Raw genomic sequence first — 18,814 nt, 5'->3', positions numbered from 1 at the left:
TTATCTGGGGAGCCTGGTCCTGAGAGAAATCAGATCTGAGCTTCAGGGGCTGGGAGACAGTGCCAGGCTTTGTGAAGAACTGCGCACGGTTCTGATTAACAGCCCAGGCTGAGCATCACTGCCCCATAGTGTTTTAAGGAGTTGGTGAGATTCTCGAGGAGAACCCTGATCACGTAACAGATGCCAAAAATGGGGAAAGAAAAGGAGACTGGATTACTCTGCTCAACCACACCTTCCGATCAGACACCAATAACCAATAAACGAGAAAACTAGAAGTCTGTCTACCAGCCTTGCAGGAATGGGTACAATGGCTGAAGACTGATGCTCACTCATTTTTTTTTTTTTTTGATGCTCACTCTTTCAGTGGCCAGGCAGATCCTGGGATGACCCCATCAGAGTGTTTACCATTGGCCTTGGAAATGATGGTCATTTTCTGTGTGTGATATCCAGTGGGAATGTTTGAGCAACATTGGTTGGGGGTGGGCTCATTATTCCTATGCTTCAGTGGCCTTGCAAAGCCATCAGGGTACTGAGACAACAAACATGTAGAAATAGAGCTGTTGGGTTGGTGGGGGCCACCCATCCCCAAGCTCCATGTACCTCACTGTAGGGGAGAGGTGATGGGTGAGTTGGAGAGTGTGGAGGTTTGGGACTCCCAGGGGTTCTGCTCATTCAAAAAGGGAAGAGATGACAGTCTGGATTCATTTTAGAATTAGACCCTGGGAGTGTCTCGAGAGGCTCTGCAACTCCCAGGGGATTGGAGAGAAGCACTATATTAGCACTTATGCTAATGAACGTGTGGTGAGCATTTGTATTTTCGGTTTTATTCGGAAAGGTTAGCCGTTAAAATGACTTTGAGAAGATCCAAACATGATGCATTACCTGTTTGTAGAACAAGATGCATGTGAACCAAAAACACTATGTCACAACACTTCAGCAAGATTGGGACTGTAGCAAGTGTCTACTAAATGCTAGGTGCATTTAGCAGACACTTGTTTTATCTTAGCACTGATTTAGAGCTGGAATTTGGTGCATAGGCTGAACTTGGGCTCCCAGCCCCCAAATACCATCCCCCCGCCACTCTCTCTCTCTCTCACACACACACACTGACACTCAAACACTTACAGACACTTCTTACATCTCTCCTTGGTGCTAGAATAGAACTGGAGAGATCTTCTTCAGTCTCTTGACTTTGAAGACTACTGGGTACACTTGTGAATCTTCCCAAGGTCTTTGTCAGGGCTGAGTCTCCTGCACATGTCTCCTGCACATGTTCCAGGAGTGTTCATCTTGAGGTAAGAGAGCTGGTCAGTTGCTTCTCTCTAGTCTGTCCCCAAATCAGGCGACAAACATGGTCATTCCAGCCTTAACTCACGGTAGGAGGTGGGCCTTGTGTACGTTTGTGAGCTCAATTTTGAAATCCACCCCTACCACTACAAAGTTAGTCATAGAGCTACTCAGAACAGCTATTTTCCTGTGCATAAATGAGAGAGTGATAATATTTATCTCCCAGGAATTTAATAAGAATGAAAGCCACAACACCCAGCATTTAGTAGACATTTTTCCAGTCCCAGTCTTGTTGAAGTGTTGTGACATAGTATTTTTGGTTCATGTGCATCTTGTTCTGCAAACAGGTAATGCATCATGTTTGGATCTTCTCAAAGTCATTTTAACGGCTAACCTTTCTGGATAAAACCAAAGATGCAAATACTCACCACACTTTCATTAGCATAAGTGCTAATATAGTACAGCTGTCCCACAGCTATAAAACACTGACGCCTGTGTCTCTGCTTGGCATGGGGAATATTATTTTTTCTCTTACTGAGCTGATTCAATACTCAACTTTGTCATTATTTGAGTTGGAACTTTAGATTGCTGCATTTTAATGCACTCTACTATTAAGGATAGTTGGATGGCTGTGTGCAAATATTTTTGTTCTCACAATGCAGTCCTGGCCCAGGTAGCCCAATGGGCAAAATATGATTTACACAAATATTATCATTTCTGTAGTGTGTACCAGAAAGAAATGGTAGAGCAAAAGAAAGCTTCTCTCTCTTGGAGTTTGGTTATCTGTGTTAAATTGGCTGGTCAAGAAGGGACTTTCCACCCTGTTCATCTGCCTCTAACCTCAATCTGTTCCTGGATGGATATACCTGCTCCAGAAAGAGCAAAATCTCATTGGCTATCACAGAGTTGTCTCATGAAGATGAAGGCAAGATAGGAGGAGGGAAGCTGGGAAAGGCTCAACTGTGTGCTAGGATTCTGGGGATTCTGTTTGAAGCTGATTTCAAATGTGTCTTGTCTTTTTTTTTTGCCTAGAACAAGGAAGTGACCTGTAAGAGAGAGAAGTGCCCAGTGTTGTCCAGAGACTGTGCCTTGGCCATCAAGCAGAGGGGAGCCTGTTGCGAGCGGTGCAAAGGTGATTTATGTCTTGGCTGCCTTTTTTTGGCTGTTCCTGCAGGCGTTTTTATTTCTTTCTCTCACCTTTCTATTCACTCAGCTTTTGGCTGGGATGCAATGGGGTGTCAGGAGGGAAGCGAGTGAGTGTTGGGGGGCTGGTGGTAAGGAGGAATCTCCTAGTGGGGGATGAAAGCATAGAGAGCATCTGCATCTTTGGGTTATTTTCTGAGGCAAGTTGTTAAAATGTCCTAGAGGAGATGTAAACATGATGCCCCTGCATGTTGGTACACACACACGCAAACCTGTTTTGTCAAGAAGTTTCAACACTCAGTTTTTCCAGGCTTTAGCTTGCCCTGACCACCTCTGCCAAAGGAGTCTTTAAGACCAGTTTGTATCGTAATAGTTTTTTCTTCTGAATTAAGCTGAAGTTCTTCCCTTTGTCTTTGAAACATCCTTAAAATATTCTTATTCCACCACCGCTCCCCCCAACCCTCCGCCCCGTCTCCTGAGACTCTCCAGCATGCCCATCTCTCTAGAACCTGTTCTTCCAGCCTTGCTTCTGCCTTCACTCAGGTCTTTCCTCCCAACCTGCCCAGATGCTGCCTGTGCTTAAGGTCCCCCAGCCCTCATCCATCTCATCATAGCTAAGTTTCCATGGCATCAGAAGGCCACACAGACATTTCAGTGATGTGCCTTTTCTCCTTCGTTGTCTCGTTTGTGTTCAGTAGATTGTCAGCTCCTCAGGACAGGAGCCAGGTCCTGCTCTGATGATGCCTAGTGTATGTAGTGTGGTCCTGCAGACATCAAAATGAGCACAGTGCTTCAGGATGTGGCTCTGGAGTCACACTGCCAAGTCCAGATCCAACAGTCCTGGGTTGCAAAAATATTTCTCACCCCCCAGAGATGCATCCTGGGTTGCAGAGTGTTCCCCAAAAGTTAACATCCACTAGGAACCCCAGAATGTGACCTTAATTGGAAATAGGATCTTTGGAGATATAATTAGTTAAGGTCGTGCTGAATTAGGGGTGGCTCCAAATATATTATGCCTGGGGTCTTTATATGAAGAGAAGACAGAGACACACAGAGGAGGTGGCCATGTAATGAGAGAAGCAGGTATGAATGCCTGGGCTGTGTTGCTGAGATTCACATTATTCACTTGCTGTGGGGAGAGAAGCTTAGCATCTGTCTTTTTGAAAAGATCCTGGGGGATTTAATATGCAGCCGGCTGGGGACATCTGAAAGAGATCTTGATCGGGTGATTTCTACCCTCACAGAAGAGAATGCATTTTTGGAGCAGCAAGAGAGGGGCCCCTTCTGTAGAGCTCTCAAAAGCAGTTCTCTAGAAACCAGGTAAACTAAAGCACCATTTCCAGTGACAACCCCCAAGTCTCTATACTCAAATAAGAGTTTGAACTTTTCAACACACACTATTATATGAAACCCACATGTCAAGAATTAATGCCCAATTGTTTGTGAGTGACTATAAGAGTAAACTATAATGTTTAAGGCTATAAGTAAATATATGAGGCAGAGCTTGGAGTTGTGTTGCCACAAGTCAAGGAATGTCTCTGGCTACCAAGAGTTGGGAAAAGCCCAGGGGGATTCTTCCCCAGAACCTTCAGATGGAGCCTGGTCCTGCCAACACCTTCATTTGGAAACTTCTAGTCTCTGAAACTGTGAGAGAATACATTTCTGTTGTCTTAAGCTCCCAAGCTTGTGATAATTTGTCACAGCAGCCTGAGAAACTAATACCTCAAAGTTTCCACTTGAGCAAGTAGAGACGTGGAGCCTTTCTCTTCCGCATTCCCTCACCTGTTAAACGAAGATAGCAATTGAGTTGGAGAGGTAGCTAATGGTGAGAAACCAAGTGTTTAGCACAGTGCCTGGCATGTAACCTTTTCTCAGCTAGTATAAATATAGTGGTACTCTATAAATACCTAATGGACTTGACTATAACTGTGTTTTCTGAAGCCTTTTGGAGTAGGAGTAGTCAGTCATTTACTTCTTATCTCTTTCCTACTGAGTTGGGAGTCAGATGTTTTACTCACGTGACTTCGGAGAGCTATGGATGCAAGACTTGAAATAGTAATTTCTTAGGAATCTCCCAAGCTGATGGTCAGATAAAGTAGTTACAATTAAGAATACATTGCTGAATTAGTGTGTGTCTAACTTACTGTTGATTCACCTTAAAGAACCTCCTCCATTTCATTCTCTATTTTTTAACTGCTGATTTGCCAGCTTCATCTTGCAAGGCAGCCTCGCCAGTGAGAGATGAATTGGATGCTACAGGGTGGAAGCAGAATGTGTGAAGGGACCATGCCCAAGGCTTCATTCTGTTTCCTGTTATCATGGTACAGGGGGCACCTTGGGTTGCTCTACTGTGTAACCTCCTTTCCTTTTTGTCCTGCTGTTTCCTTTATCATCATTCTTTCTTCCCATCATCCTGATCTTCCAAGGGAGAGGGACACTTTTCCTGAATATTCACTTTTCTCTTAAGATAAGGCTCTTCAAATGGAACTGGACCCAAGAATAGACCATTGAATTCAGTGTCCTGAGTTCTCCATTTTAAAAAATTAATTTATTTATTTGGCTGTGCCGAGTCTTAGTTGTGGCATGAAGAATCTTTTTTTAGTTGCAGCGTGTGGGGTCTAGGTCTCTGGCCAGGGATTAAACCCAAGGCACAGAGTCTTAGCCACTGGACAGCCAGGGAAGTCCCCTGAGTTCTCATTCTGATAGCAAAGTCAAGGCCTTCTGGGGAGGTCAAAATCCCCAGCCTGCCTCAAGACGGACCTTCCTGATAGAAACTCCTGAGTAGACCTGACCTGTCAGGCTCTAGAGGGGGATCTTAAAGATGCCTCCTTTGTTTTCTCAATTTCTACTCCATAATACAATGTTTGTCTCCTGGGTTTTAAGAAACACAGTTGTATTTGCTCTTAGCTACTGGTTTATTTATATTTTTCTGATTAGAATAGTTACATATGCTCACAGAAGAAGCTTTTAAAAATAGGCTCAACTGTGGAAAAGCAGAAAATAAATTACTCATAATCTTACCACCCAGAAGTAATAAATAATTGTTGATATTGATATATCTTTCCTATATTTTTACCAATGTAAAAGTGTTTACCTAGCTGATGTCTTGGCGTCCTTGGTGGCTCAGTGGGTAAAGAATCCACCTTTAGTGGATTCTTCAATTAGACATAGGAAATGCAGGTTCGATCCCTAGGTCAGGAAAGATCCCCTTGGAAGAGGGCATGGCAACCCACTCAAGTATTCTTGTCTAGAGAATCCCACGGACAGAGGAGACTGATGGGCTGTATAGTCCATGGGGTCACAAAGAGCTGGATACAACTGAAGAGACTAAGCGCACACACAATTGGTATCTTACCATCGAATTGTATTATTTCTGCTTTATGTTCTTCTCCCACTTAACATCAGGGGAGGAGGGAATAAAGTATTTTCTATAAAACTGAATCTTCTAAGAAATAACAGCTGTTACCAGTTTATTGTCTTTCCCAGACCTTTTTCGGTTTATTACATATGCAAACATTTACATATATATGTCATCTTGTATATGTGGTTTTATTTTACGTGTTGTTGTTCAGTCCCTCAGTTGTGTCTGAACCTTTGTGACCCCATGGACTGCAGAATGCCAGGCTTCCCTGTCCTTTATCATCTCCCGGAGTCTGCTCAAACTCATGTCCATTGAGTCAGTGATGCCATCCAATCGTCCCATCTTCTGTTGTCCCTTTCTCTTTTCTTCAGTCTTTCCCAGCATCAAGGCTTTTCCAATGAATCAGTTCTTTCGCATCAGATGGCCAAAGTATTGGAGATTCAGATTCAGCATCAGTCCTTCCATGAATATTCAGGATTGATTTCCTTTAGGATTGACTGGTTTGATTTCCTTGCTGTCCAAGGGATTCTCAAGAGTCTTCTCCAGTACCACAGTTCAAAAGCATCAGTTCTTCAGTGTTCAGCTTTCTTTGTGGTCCAACTCTCACATCCATACATGACTACTGGAAAAACCATAGCTTTGACTATACAGACCTTTGTTAGCAAAGTAGTGCCTCTGCTTTTTAATACGCTGTCTAGGTTTGTCATAGATTTTATTCTAAGGAACAAGAGTCTTTTAATTTCATGGTTGCAGTCAACGTCCACAGTGATTTTGGAACCACAGTAATTTTGAAGAAAATAAACTGTTTCCATTGTTTCCCCATCTATTTGCCATGAAGTAATGGGACCGGATGCCATGATCTTTGTTTCTTGAATGTTGAGTTTTAAGCCAGCTTTTTTACTCTCCTCTTTCACCATCATCAAGGGGCTCTTTGTTCCTCTTTGCTCTGTCATAAGGGTGGTGTCATCTGCATATCTGAGGTTATTGATATTTCTCCAGGCAATCTTGATTCCAGTTTGTGCTTCTTCCAGTCCTGGATTTCACATGATGTACTTTGCATATAAGTTAAATAAGCAGGGTGACAATATACAGCCTTGATGTACTCCTTTCCCAACCAGTCCATTGTTTATATACAATTCTAACTGTTGCTTCTTGACCTGCATATAGATTTCTCAGGAGGCAGGTAAGGTGGTCTGGTATTCTCATCTCTTAAAGAATTTTCTACAGTTTGTTGCGATCCTCACAAAGGCTTTAGTGTAGTCAATGAAGAAGAGGTAAATGTTTTTCTGGAATTCTCTTGCTTTTTCTATGATCCAACAGATGTTGGCAATTTCATCTCTGGTTCTTCCTCTGCCTTTTCTAAATCCAGCTTGTACATCTGGAAGTTCTCGGTTCACATACTGTTGGAGCCTAGCTTGGAGGATTTTGAGCATAAATTTTTACATAAATGAAATTAAATAGTGCTTATTCTTTTGCTATTTGCTTTGTGAAAATATCTCTACAGCTGTTTTTGCTTTACAATCTTGCCCATATAGCCACATTGCCCCTATACTGCCCATGTAACCAATTATTTACTTGAGATTGCGACATGCACACTCCTGTCCCAAGTTTTTCCTGTTCTGGATTTCTCCCATATTATAATGGGACTTTTTTCTCCCTTTCTCTAGTTTTGTGAGAAATGGTATCAAGCTCCTTTTAAAGAACCTAGCTGAGGGTGAGATATTACTTTTATGTTTTTTTCAATGATGTGTAGAAAGCACTGACAGTTGTCAACAAATCAAGACTTGAATGATGCTACTTTTGCAAAATCTTACCCCAGGCTGATGAACTGCAATTATAGGATCAACTGAATTTAGAATATAGGCTAGATGAAGACAGGGGGGCTATTTTGCATGCCTCTTATTGCTTCTTCTTCTTTTTTTTTTAAGTTTTATTTATTATTTATTTATTTAGTTAAATTGGAGGCTAATTACTTTACAATATTGTGGTGGTTTTTGCCATACATTGACGTGAATCAGCCATGGGTGTACATGTGTTCCTCATCCTGAATTCCCCTCCCATTTCCCTCCCCATCCCATCCCTCTGGGTCATCCCAGTGCACCAGCCCTGAGCACCCTGTCTCATGCATTGAACCTGGACTGGTGATCTGTTTTACATATGATAATATACATGATTCAATGCTATTCTCTCAAATCATCCCACCCACGCCTTCTCCCACAGAGTCTAAAAGTTTGTTCTTTACATCTGTGTCTGTTTTGCTGTCTCGCGTATAGGGTCATCATTACCATCTTTCTAAATTCCATGTATATGCGTTAATATATTGTATTGGTGTTTTTCTAACGTACTGCACTCTGGGCTCCAGTTTCATCCACCTCTTTAGAACTGATTCAAATGCATTCTGCTTGATGGCTGAGTAATATTTCATTGTGATAGCTTTCCTATCTGTTCATCTGCCGATGGACATCTAGGTTGCTTCCATGTCCTGGCTATTGTAAACAGTGCTGCAATGAACATTGGGGTACATGTGTCTCTTTCAATTCTGGTTTCTTTGGTGTGTATGCCCAGCAGTGGGATTGCTGGGTCATATGACAGTTCTATTTCCAATTTTTTAAGGAATCTCCATACTGTTCTCCATAGTGGCTGAACTAGTTTGCATTCCCACCAACAGTGAAAGAGGGTTCCCTTTTCTCCACACCCTCTCCAGCATTTATTGCTTGTCGACTTTTGGATAGCAGCCATCCTGACCAGCATGAGATGGTATCTCATTGTGGTTTTGATTTGCATTTCTCTGATGGTGATGTTGAGCATCTTTTCATGTGTTTGTTAGCCATCTGTATGTCTTCTTTGGAGAAATGTCTGTTTATTTCTTTGGCCAATTTTTTTGATTGGGTCGTTTATTTTTCTGGAATTGAGCTGCAGGAGCTGCCTGTATATTTTTGAGATTAATTCTTTGTCAGTTGCTTCATTTGCTATTATTTTCTCCCATTCTGAAGGCTGTCTTTCCACCTTGCTATGGTTTCCTTCATTGTGCAAAAGCTTTTTAAGTTTAATTAGGTCCCATTTGTTTATTTTTTCTTTTATTTCCATTACTCTGGGAGGTGAATCATAGAGGATCCAGCTGTGATTTATGTCAGAGAGTGTTTTGTCTATGTTTCCCTCTAGGATTTTTTTTTTTTTTTTTGATGGTTCACCCTTTACTCCCAAATCCACAACTCGACATTCAAGAGTGCCTTGCTGAATTTTGATACAGTCATATGATGAATATTATACAGTGGTGAATATGAGTAAGCTCCAGCTTTTATGAAACAATATAAATCTTAGAAACACACTATTGGAATGCAAAACTAAGATGCAGAAAAATACATTCACTATGATACCATTTCACTGACGCTCTAAGAAAGCTAAAATTAATAGTAATTGTCTAATGATACATAATAAAGCCACAGAAAAGACAAACATAAAATCTAGGAACAAGACCACCTCTGTGCAGGAGGCAGGGGAAAGTGGAGGAGTCTGGGGAAAAATATGCCAGAAGTTTCTATGCCATTGTTCATATTCCAGTTCTTAAGTTGGGGAGGTGGTTATTATGTTTCATAACTTAAATATACTCCTCAATCTGTATTACATTAATACTTTTGCTTATACCCAACAACAAAAGAGTGAACTTGTTAATCAACTTTATAAGGAAGCAAATCTATTTTTTTTTCTTAAATATTGTCTTTGATAGAAGTCTGATAACTAACCTTATTCCTAAAACACGCTGCCTTTCCCAGTGATGGAGTGGCCAATAATATCCCAGACAACTAAGCTTATCTGAAAATAAGATTAGCTTTCAACCAGCTGCCTGGAAATGACTGAGTAAATGAAGATGATTTTCTCAAAATTGCAGACTCCCCTCTGTGACCTTGCATAATGTTCTTCTTTTCATTGCCTCAGTTTCTCCAGCTCCTTCATGGAGAAGTGAATGTGGGGTTGGGAAGAGAAGCTAGACGGCATCTTCAAAGCCACAGGCTTGATGGGAAGAAGAGAAGTTCCTTCCTTTTGCCAACCGGCTTCTCAAGCAGAGGGCTTGCAAAGCAGATAGGAGTTATGCTGCTGTACATCGAAGGTTTCCATTGCTGTTCCTTTTTGCAGTCAGATGAGGACTTCTCATTGGCCAGTGTGCTGAAGATGGTGGTCTTTTGCTTGGTGCTTGCTTTCAGGCCAACTCGGGAGTGACTTGTGGACTCAAACATGGGAGAGGCGCCCTTGCTCGGCAACGTGCAGCCCAGGAGCTTGGCTAGAAACTTTGCCATATGAGGCAGGGGCTCTCCCGAGGCGCCGGATCCGTCCTTCCGCGGCGCGGGGGCCCGAGCGCCCGGGTCTCGCCCGCAGCCGGCCGGCCAGCGCCGCCCGGGGCTGGGGGCGGCCCGCGGCGGGGCCGGGCCCGGGCTCCCTCTAGGATTTTTATAGTTTCTGGTCTTAGGTTTAGATCTTTAATCCATTTTGAGTTTATTTTTGTGTATAGTGTTAGAAAGTGTTCTAGTTTCATTCTTTTACAAGTGGTTGACCAGTTTTCCCAGCACCACTTGTTAAAAAGAGATTGTCTTTTCTCCATTGTATATTCTTGCCTCCTTTGTCAAAGATAAGGTGTCCACAGGTGCATGGATTTATCTCTGGGCTTTCTATTTTGTTTGACTGGTCTATTTTTCTGTCTTTGTGCCAGTACCATACTGTCTTGATGACAGTAGCTTTGTAGTATATAGTATAGTCTGAAGTCAGGCAGGTTGATTCCTCCAGTTCCAATCTTCTTTCTCAAGATTGCCTTGGCTATTTGAGGTTTTTTGTATTTCCATGCAAATTGTGAGATTATTTGTTCTAGTTCTCTGAAAAATACATTTGGTAGCTTGATAGGGATTGCAATGAATCTATAGATTGCTTTGGGTACTATACTCATTTTCACTTTATTGATTCTACTGATCCATGAACATGGTATATTTCTCCATCTATTTGTGTCATCTTTGATTTCTTTCATCAGTGTTATATAGTTTACTATATATAGGCCTTTTATTTCTTTAGGTAGATTTATTCCTAAGTATTTTATTCTTTTCATCACAATGGTGATTGAAATTATTTCCTTAATTTCTCTTTCTGTTTTCTCATTGTTCAGTTCAGTTCAGTCACTCAGTCATGTCTGACTCTTTGAACCCCATGAACCACGGCACGCCAGGCCTCCCTGTCCATCACCAACTCCCGGAGTCTACTCAAACCCATATCCATCGAGTCGGTGGTGCAATCCAGCCATCTCATCCTTTGTTGTCCTCTTCTCCTCCTGCCCCCAATCCCTCCCAGCATCAGGGTCTTTTCCAATGAGTCAGCTCTTCACATGAGGTGGCCAAAGTATTGGAGTTTCAGCTTCAACATTAGTCCTTCCAATGAATACCCAGGACTGATCTCCTTTAGGATGAACTGGTTGGATCTCCTTGCAGTCCAAGGGACTCTCAAGAGTCTTCTCCAATACCACAGTTTAAAAGCAACAATTCTTCTGTGCTCAGCTTTATTTATAGTCCAACTCTCACATCCATACATGACCACTGGAAAAACCATAGCCTTGACTAGACGGACCTTTGTTGGCAAAGTAATGTCTCTGCTTTTTATATGCTGTGTAGGTTGGTCATAACTTTCCTTCCAAGGAGTAAGTGTATTTTAATTTCATGGCTGCAGTCACCATCTGCAGTGATTTTTGGAGCCCCCCAAAATAAAGTCAGCCACTGTTTCCACTGTTTCCCCATCAGTTTGCCATGAAGTGATGGGACCGGATGCCATGATCTTAGCTTTCCGAATGTTGAGCTTTAAGCCAACTTTTTCACTCTCCTCTTTCACTTTCATCAAGAGACTCTTTAGTTCCTCTTCACTTTCTGCCATACGGTGGTGTCATCTGCATATCTGAGGTTATTGATATTTCTCCCGGCAATCTTGATTCCAACTTGTGCTTCCTCCAGCCCAGCATTTCTCATGATGTACTCTGCATATAAGTTAAATAAGCAGGGTGACAATATACAGCCTTGATGTACTCCTTTTTCTATTTGGAACCAGTCTGTTGTTCCATGTCCAGTTCTAACTCTTGCTTCCTGACCTGCATACAGGTTTCTCAAGAAGCAGGTCAGGTGGTCTGGTATTCACATCTCTTTCAGAATTTTCCACAGTTTATTGTGATCCACACAGTCAAAGGCTTGGTATAGTCAATAAAGCAGAAATAGATGTTTTTCTGGAACTCTCTTGCTTTTTTCTGTGATCCAGTGAATGTTGACAATTTGATCTCTGGTTCCTCTGCCTTTTCTAAATCCAGCTTGACCATCTGGAAGTTCACGGTTCACGTATTGCTGAAGCCTGGCTTGTAGAATTTTAAGCATTACTCTACTACCGTGTGAGATGAGTGCAATAGTGCGGTAGTTTGGGCATTCTTTGGGATTGCCTTTCTTTGGGATTGGAATGAAAACTGACCTTTTCCAGTCCTGTGGCCACTACTAAGTTTTCCAAATTTGCTGGCATATTGAGTGCAGCACTTTCACAGCATCATCTTTCAGGATTTGAAATAGCTCAACTGGTATTCCATCACCTCCACTAGTTTTGTTCATAGTGATGCTTCCTAAGGCCCACTTGACTTCACATTCCAGGATGTCTAGCTCTAGGTGAGTGATCACACCATCGTGCTATCTGGGTCATGAAGATCATTTTTGTACAGTTCTTCTGTGTATTCTTGCCACCTCTCCTTAATATCTTCTGCTTCTGTTAGGTCCCTACTATTTCTGTCCTTTATTGTGCCCATCTTTGCATGAAATGTTCCCTTGGTATTTCTAATTTTCTTGAAGAGATCTCTAGTCTTTCCCATTCTATTGTTTTGCTCTATTTCTTTGCATTGATTGCTGAGGAAGGCTTTCTTATCTCTCCTTGCTATTCTTTGGAATTCTGCATTCAAATGGGTATATCTTTCTTTTTCTCCTTTGCTTTTTGCTTCCCTTCTTTTCACAGCTATTTGTAAGGCCTCCTCAGACAGCCATTTTGCTTTTTTGCATTTCTTTTTCTGGGGATGGTCTTGATTCCTGTCTCCTGTACAATGTCATGAACCTCCATCCATAGTTCATCAGGCACTCTATCAGATCTAGTCCCTTAAATCTATTTCTCACTTCCACTGTATAGTCATAAGGGATTTGATTTAGGTCATACCTGAATGGTCTAGTGGTTTTCTCCACTTTCTTCAGTTTCAGTCTGAATTTGGCAATAAAGAGTTGATGATCCAAGCCACAGTCTGCTTCTGGTCTTGTTTTTGCTGACTGTATAGAGCTTCTCCATCTTTGGCTGTACAGAATATAATCAGTCTGATTTTTGGTGTTGACCATCTGGTGATGTCTATGTGTAGAGTCTTAGCTTGTTCTCATTGTTAGTGTATAGGAATGCAAGGGATTTCTGTGTGTTAATTTTATATCCTGCAACTTTACTATATTCACTGATTAGCCCTAGTAATTTTCTGGAGGAGTCTTTAGGGTTTTCTCTGTAAAGAATCATGTCATCTGCAAGCAGTGAGAGTTTTACTTCTTTTTCCAAACTGGATTCCTTTTATTTCTTTTTCTTCTCTGATTGCTGTGGCTAAAACTTCCAAAACTATGTTGAATAGTAGTGGTGAGAGTGGGCACCCTTGTCTTGTTCCTGACTTTAGTGGAAATGCTTTCAATTTTTCACCATTGAGGATAATGTTTGCTGTGGATTTATTATATATGACATGCCTCTTATTTCTAAGAATGATTTTTCATTGAGAAATATCATCATTTTCATATTCCAGTTGTCAAGCATGCTTCACATTTGAGGCCTTTGAAGACTCTTTGGGGTTACTACTTTTTGTTTGTTTTGATACTTCTAATAGGGGAAAGCATGGAGAGAAAGCATATTATCAGCACATTTTTTCTTGGACAGTCTGTTAAGAAATTTGGGTAAAAATTAATTGGGGAAATTTAAAATTCCCATATTAAAGTATGCTTGTGTTTATGTCTACATGTGTACTGATGTATATTTGGGAACATTTTTAATCAGTGTTCATAGTTTATCTATCATCATGTGGAGCCACATTTCATTCATTTAAATAATTACAGAATAAACAAATAAAATAAAACTCAACATTCAAAAAACTAAGATCATGGCATCCAGTCCCATCATTTCATGGCAAGTAAATAAGGAAACAATGAAAGCAGTGACAGACTTTATTTTCTTGGGCTCCAGAATCACTGCAGATGGTCACTCCAGCCATGAAATTAAAAGACATTTGCACCTTGGAAGAAAAGCTATGACTAACCTAGACACCATTTTAAAAAGCAGAGGCATTACTTTGCCAACAAAGGTCCATCTAGTCAAAGCTATGGTTTTTCCAGTAGTCATGTATGGATGTGAGAGTTGGACCATAAAGAAGGCTGAGTGCTGAAGAATTGAAGCCTTTGAACTGTGGTATTGGAGAAGACTCTTGAGAGTCCCTTGGGCTGCATGGAAATCAAGCCAGTCAATCCTAAAGTAAATCAATCCTGAATATTCATTGGAAGGACCGATGCTGAAGCTCCAATACTTTGGCCACCTGATGCCAAGAGTCAACTTATTAGAAAAGACCCCGATGCTGGGAAAGATTGAAGGCAGGAGAAGAAGGGGACGACAGAGGACAAGACGATGATATGGCATCATTGTCTCAATGGGCATGAGTTTGAGCAAGCTCTGGGAGTTGGTGAAGTACAGGAAAGCCTGGTGTGCTGTAGTCCAGGGGGTCACAAAGAGTCAGACATGACTGAGGGACTGAACAACAACAGCAACAGTATTTATTATGGGTTTCCCTGGTGGCTTGGTAAAGAATCTGCCTGCAATGCAGGACTTGGGTTTGGTCCCTGGGTCAGGAAGATCCCCTGAAGAAGCAAATGGCAACCCATTCCGTATGCTTGCCTGGAAAATCCCATGGACAGAGGAGCCTGGCAGTTACAGTCTACTGGGTTGCAAAGAGTTGGACATGACTTAGCGTCTAAACCACCACCACCACAATTTATTATATTCATAAAGACCATTCTCATTCCCTATAGGGCTTTAAGGGTCATTGCTAGTCTTTGTTTGAGGCTAGGCTCAGTGATGGCCTTCTTCCTACAGGAAAACAAGATCTTCTGTATGTCGTTCACCTTTTGGTGTGATAAAAATTGGGACATATTTGTATTTACCAAGAACTCTGAGAAAGTTGTGGCATTTGCCTTTCCACATAGTGTTGTTGAAGCCCTATAGGTGGTGAGATGTTGATTGATTTTGAAAACTTTATTCTATCTGTTACCTTCATAGCAGTGGTCCCAAAGGCACCCACGCTGCTGGACACTGGGTTAGTTGGTTTATGTTCATCACTTAGTCCTCACAACAGCAAGGCCATTTCTATCTTTCTCATTTTATACATGAGGAAACTGAAGGCTCAGAAAACTGAATTCATTTGCCGAGGTGTTAGTGACCCAAAGTTCAACCAGAGGGCGTCCATGCCCTCAAGGAGCTTGCTGTACCAGAGGGACAAAGAATTACCATCTGGTGGGCGAAGTTCTCTAGGGAAGGTATGGCAGAGAGTAGAGGACAAGTGGAATGCACTGGGGAAGGCTTTCCAGAAGAGGTGACTCATTTTTTGTGATCAAGAGGGGTTCATCACATCCAAAGAGGGCTGTTTGGGGCAAGCTCTCAGGTGAAGGTCATAATCCACACAAAGTCATGGAATATTTCTTCGGCATTGCCTTCCACTCATATCACCTAGGGAACTTGTTAAAATACCATTTTCTGGGCTTTTAAGTTTTTGTTTGTTAATTGTTTGGAGGAAGGTAGAGGAGTCAGACAAGCACATGAAGAATCCTATCATGATTTCTGCTTATTTTCCTCAGAAAATAAGTTGATACTGAAAAGGAAGCAGTAGAGTAAATCTGCTGAAGTTAGAAATATGAAAACTCATTATTTCCAAAAGGATTTTTAGGAAGGTTTTGTGTGTGTGAGTGTGTGTGTATAGGGATTTATGTTCTTGTTTGCTTTAGTCACATTGCTCCTATGTTCCATTCATTCATTGATTCATTCAAGTATTTACTGATCCCGTGCCGGGTATTTATAGGATAACACTGCTTACCAAATTGGTCTTATACCTTTTATGAAGCCATATTATTCTTTAAAACAGAAAAAGCAAGTAAATTATAATGAATTCTTCTCAAGCAAATGTTTCAGTGTACTTTTCAGATTATTTTATGCTAATAATTGTTATACATTTTTATCCAAATAGCTTAAAAACTAGGCAAAAGATTAATCTAATTTGAAAAAACTGAATGTTGTTTGATTAAAAACAAATGAGATCATTGAGAGTCAAACAGACAGTTTTGGCAGCTTTTCTGTGTTTACTTGGACTGCAAACCACTCTTTAATCTGGGGTTCTTTCATGAACAATAATGTATTTGTTATTTGAATATGTTTGTTATTAGAGTATCGTCAGTGAATAAGGTGTGTTTCAAACCTTTATAGGTTCAATTCCATTCTCTTTCCTCATATATAGCATAAAATATTAATGATCCAGAATATTTTGATGAAAGATAGAAGAACATAGTTTTTCATTTGTTAAGTGGGATTTATTTTCCACAATCTTCTTTTGCCTTTGATTTCTCTGATTTCTTTGTGCTTCCTCTTGTTTTTCTATGATTGTGATCCCATGGATTGTGTTTTTTAATAGTTTAATTTTTATATTTGATTTTAAAAAATCCTATGATGTCTCAGAAAATGAAAGGAAAGAGACATGATATAAATATTTGCACACTGATTTCCAAAATGAACACCCATCCTAGGTTCTAGGCTTATTTACAGAGACCAAGTCCTGACCAAAGTAACAAAGAGTATGAATAATGGTAAAAGATTGAGTTTTATTAATTACAGACTGCCTTTCACATAGTGCAGGTTCACACAGAAGAGGTTACTTTGCCTGTTGCTTCGAGAATGACCTGGAAGATGACTATGCCTTTCAGAATATTGCTATGTGGTTGTTTTGGAGGGAGCCAGCTGATAACCATATATAGGAAAGAACTTAAAAAAAAAAACTTAAAAAATAATTAATCCCTGTGTTGACAGAGTAAATTGTCCTCTTGTTTACATGTTCTAAGATGGAAAGGTTGAGTTAACCATTCTCGTGTCCATCTAGTTGTTTGCTTTTAACCAGACTGCTTTGGCAATCTTAACTGTGTGTTACCTGCTGCCCAAACAAAAGAGCAGCTCTTTCCCCAGCCTCTGTTTTCCTTTCTTTTAGACATGACCAAATTCTCTGGTGGTTGTTATATATGATTGACCGCCATTTGCCCCAGGTTTCATATCCCAAGTAAGGCATAATCTATCTGCCTTAAGGCTAATACTCCGTCAGTCATACTAACTGTATGGTGATTCAGACAGTATTTTGAAATAGACAAACTCCAGTCTTTAGGTTTTCATAGATAATGTTATAGTCACCTCTGAGGTGTAGGTTATTATTATTCTGACTTAATGAATGGGGAAACAGAGATACTTAAAGAGGTGAAGAGATTTTTTTTTTTTTTTTTAAGATGCACAGTTGCTCAGAAGTAGTGGGACTCAGATTCCAAACACTCCATTCTTCTTCCTGGTAACACATATGCTGCCTATTAGATGGGAAGGAAGGAGGAGGGACCTGGAGAATTAGGAGGGCTCCAGAGATGACGGAACCAGAGAGATGCTGGCATCAACTTTGCAGCAATATTGTCTCTGTCACACCCTTTCTGCCTCCCTGGACTTTTACACTCTGGGTGGACCAGCAATTTCAAAGAATTACGTGGGCAGTGAAACTTTGTGGAGGTATTGGAAACAACATGTGGCTTAGGAGGTGGTGGCTTTTCTTATGAACCTACTGTTTTGGGGAACCCCTAACTTACTTTCTTTTCCTCTTCAGTATCCATGACTGTATTTCAGTGTACTGAGACAATTTAGTTGAGCTTTACTCTTTTGTGCATAGGCCTGGTTTCATAAACTATTTTTAATAGAAAATCCATTCATAAAATTCAAAATACACAAAAGCATCCTATGGTAAGAGTAAAGCTTTGTCCTAGTCTCGACCCTAGCCACCTTGTCCCCTTTCCTGGAGATAACCATTTCCCAGATTTTTGGGAGTCCTTCCAGGGTCATACAGAAAGCAATCTCTGCTGGCTTAACTCTTAGCTTCTTTAATGCTGAGCCTCTGACATATAACTTTAAACATCTTAAGAAATTACATTGCTCTGAAAAACATTCCCATCGATTCCAGTGCTGCTGTCATTTTTACCATGATTTTTTTGAGTTTAGGAGAATTCTTAATGTGTTTCTTGAAATTGTTAGTTATGAGATGCTTGCATGTGTATTATACCTTTAACTATTTTAACCTTTAACAGTATAGCTAATTTTACCTACTTAGCCCCAAAAATTTGAGTGGCGGTTGTTAATGTGTTTTTAAGGACAAGAAAAAAAAAAGAAAACTTGAGGGGTTTGCCTTCCTCCCTCCTTTTCTCTAACTGAAAAAATATGTATAAAATGTTATATTTCATAGTTTGGTTTCCCATAATATAAACCGGGCTATTTTTGCATTTAAATAAAAAAAGACCCTATTTGTATGAAAGGATCTTGTTAACATTAAAATCATACTTTACAAAAACCTGTTCTTGTTAAAACTAGTAAGAAGACTTAAAACAGAGATCTGCTTTCTCTGTCGAATTTGTTTCTGTCCTTTCATTTACAGCCTCTGTGTTTTAGACTCCATGGACTTTGGAAGGCAGTTTAAGTGAAAAGCTTGTGATTGCCTTTCAGTTAGAAGACTGGATTTCCAAGTCTTGCTGCTGACTTGAGGGTGCATCAGTATTTACTTTTCTGAAGTGGGCAAGTTGAAAATGTTTCTCATTGTTACAGAGGAGAAGTGTGTTCCTGGTTTCCTGTCATGTCATATGTAAAGCACTGCAATCAAATTTGGACCTTGCACCCATATTAAAA

General features: G+C 40.6%; 1 protein-coding gene across 3 annotated transcripts in view; it reads left to right on the top strand.

Moving 5' to 3' along the window:
• Window positions 1-18,814, top strand: part of BMPER (BMP binding endothelial regulator) — a 265,707-nt gene that overhangs the window by 40,660 nt on the left and 206,233 nt on the right. For all 3 annotated transcript variants that reach the window (XM_043872379.1, XM_043872378.1, XM_043872377.1), the window contains exon 3: window positions 2,320-2,419. In XM_043872379.1, coding sequence (XP_043728314.1) covers window positions 2,320-2,419 — 100 coding nt within the window. The remainder of the gene's footprint in view (window positions 1-2,319; window positions 2,420-18,814) is intronic.

This window comes from Cervus elaphus, chromosome 18, assembly GCF_910594005.1.
Source record: "Cervus elaphus chromosome 18, mCerEla1.1, whole genome shotgun sequence".
NCBI lineage: Eukaryota > Metazoa > Chordata > Mammalia > Artiodactyla > Cervidae > Cervus > Cervus elaphus.
Note: the sequence above shows the minus strand (reverse complement) of the source record. Positions and strands in the feature narration are given on the sequence as shown.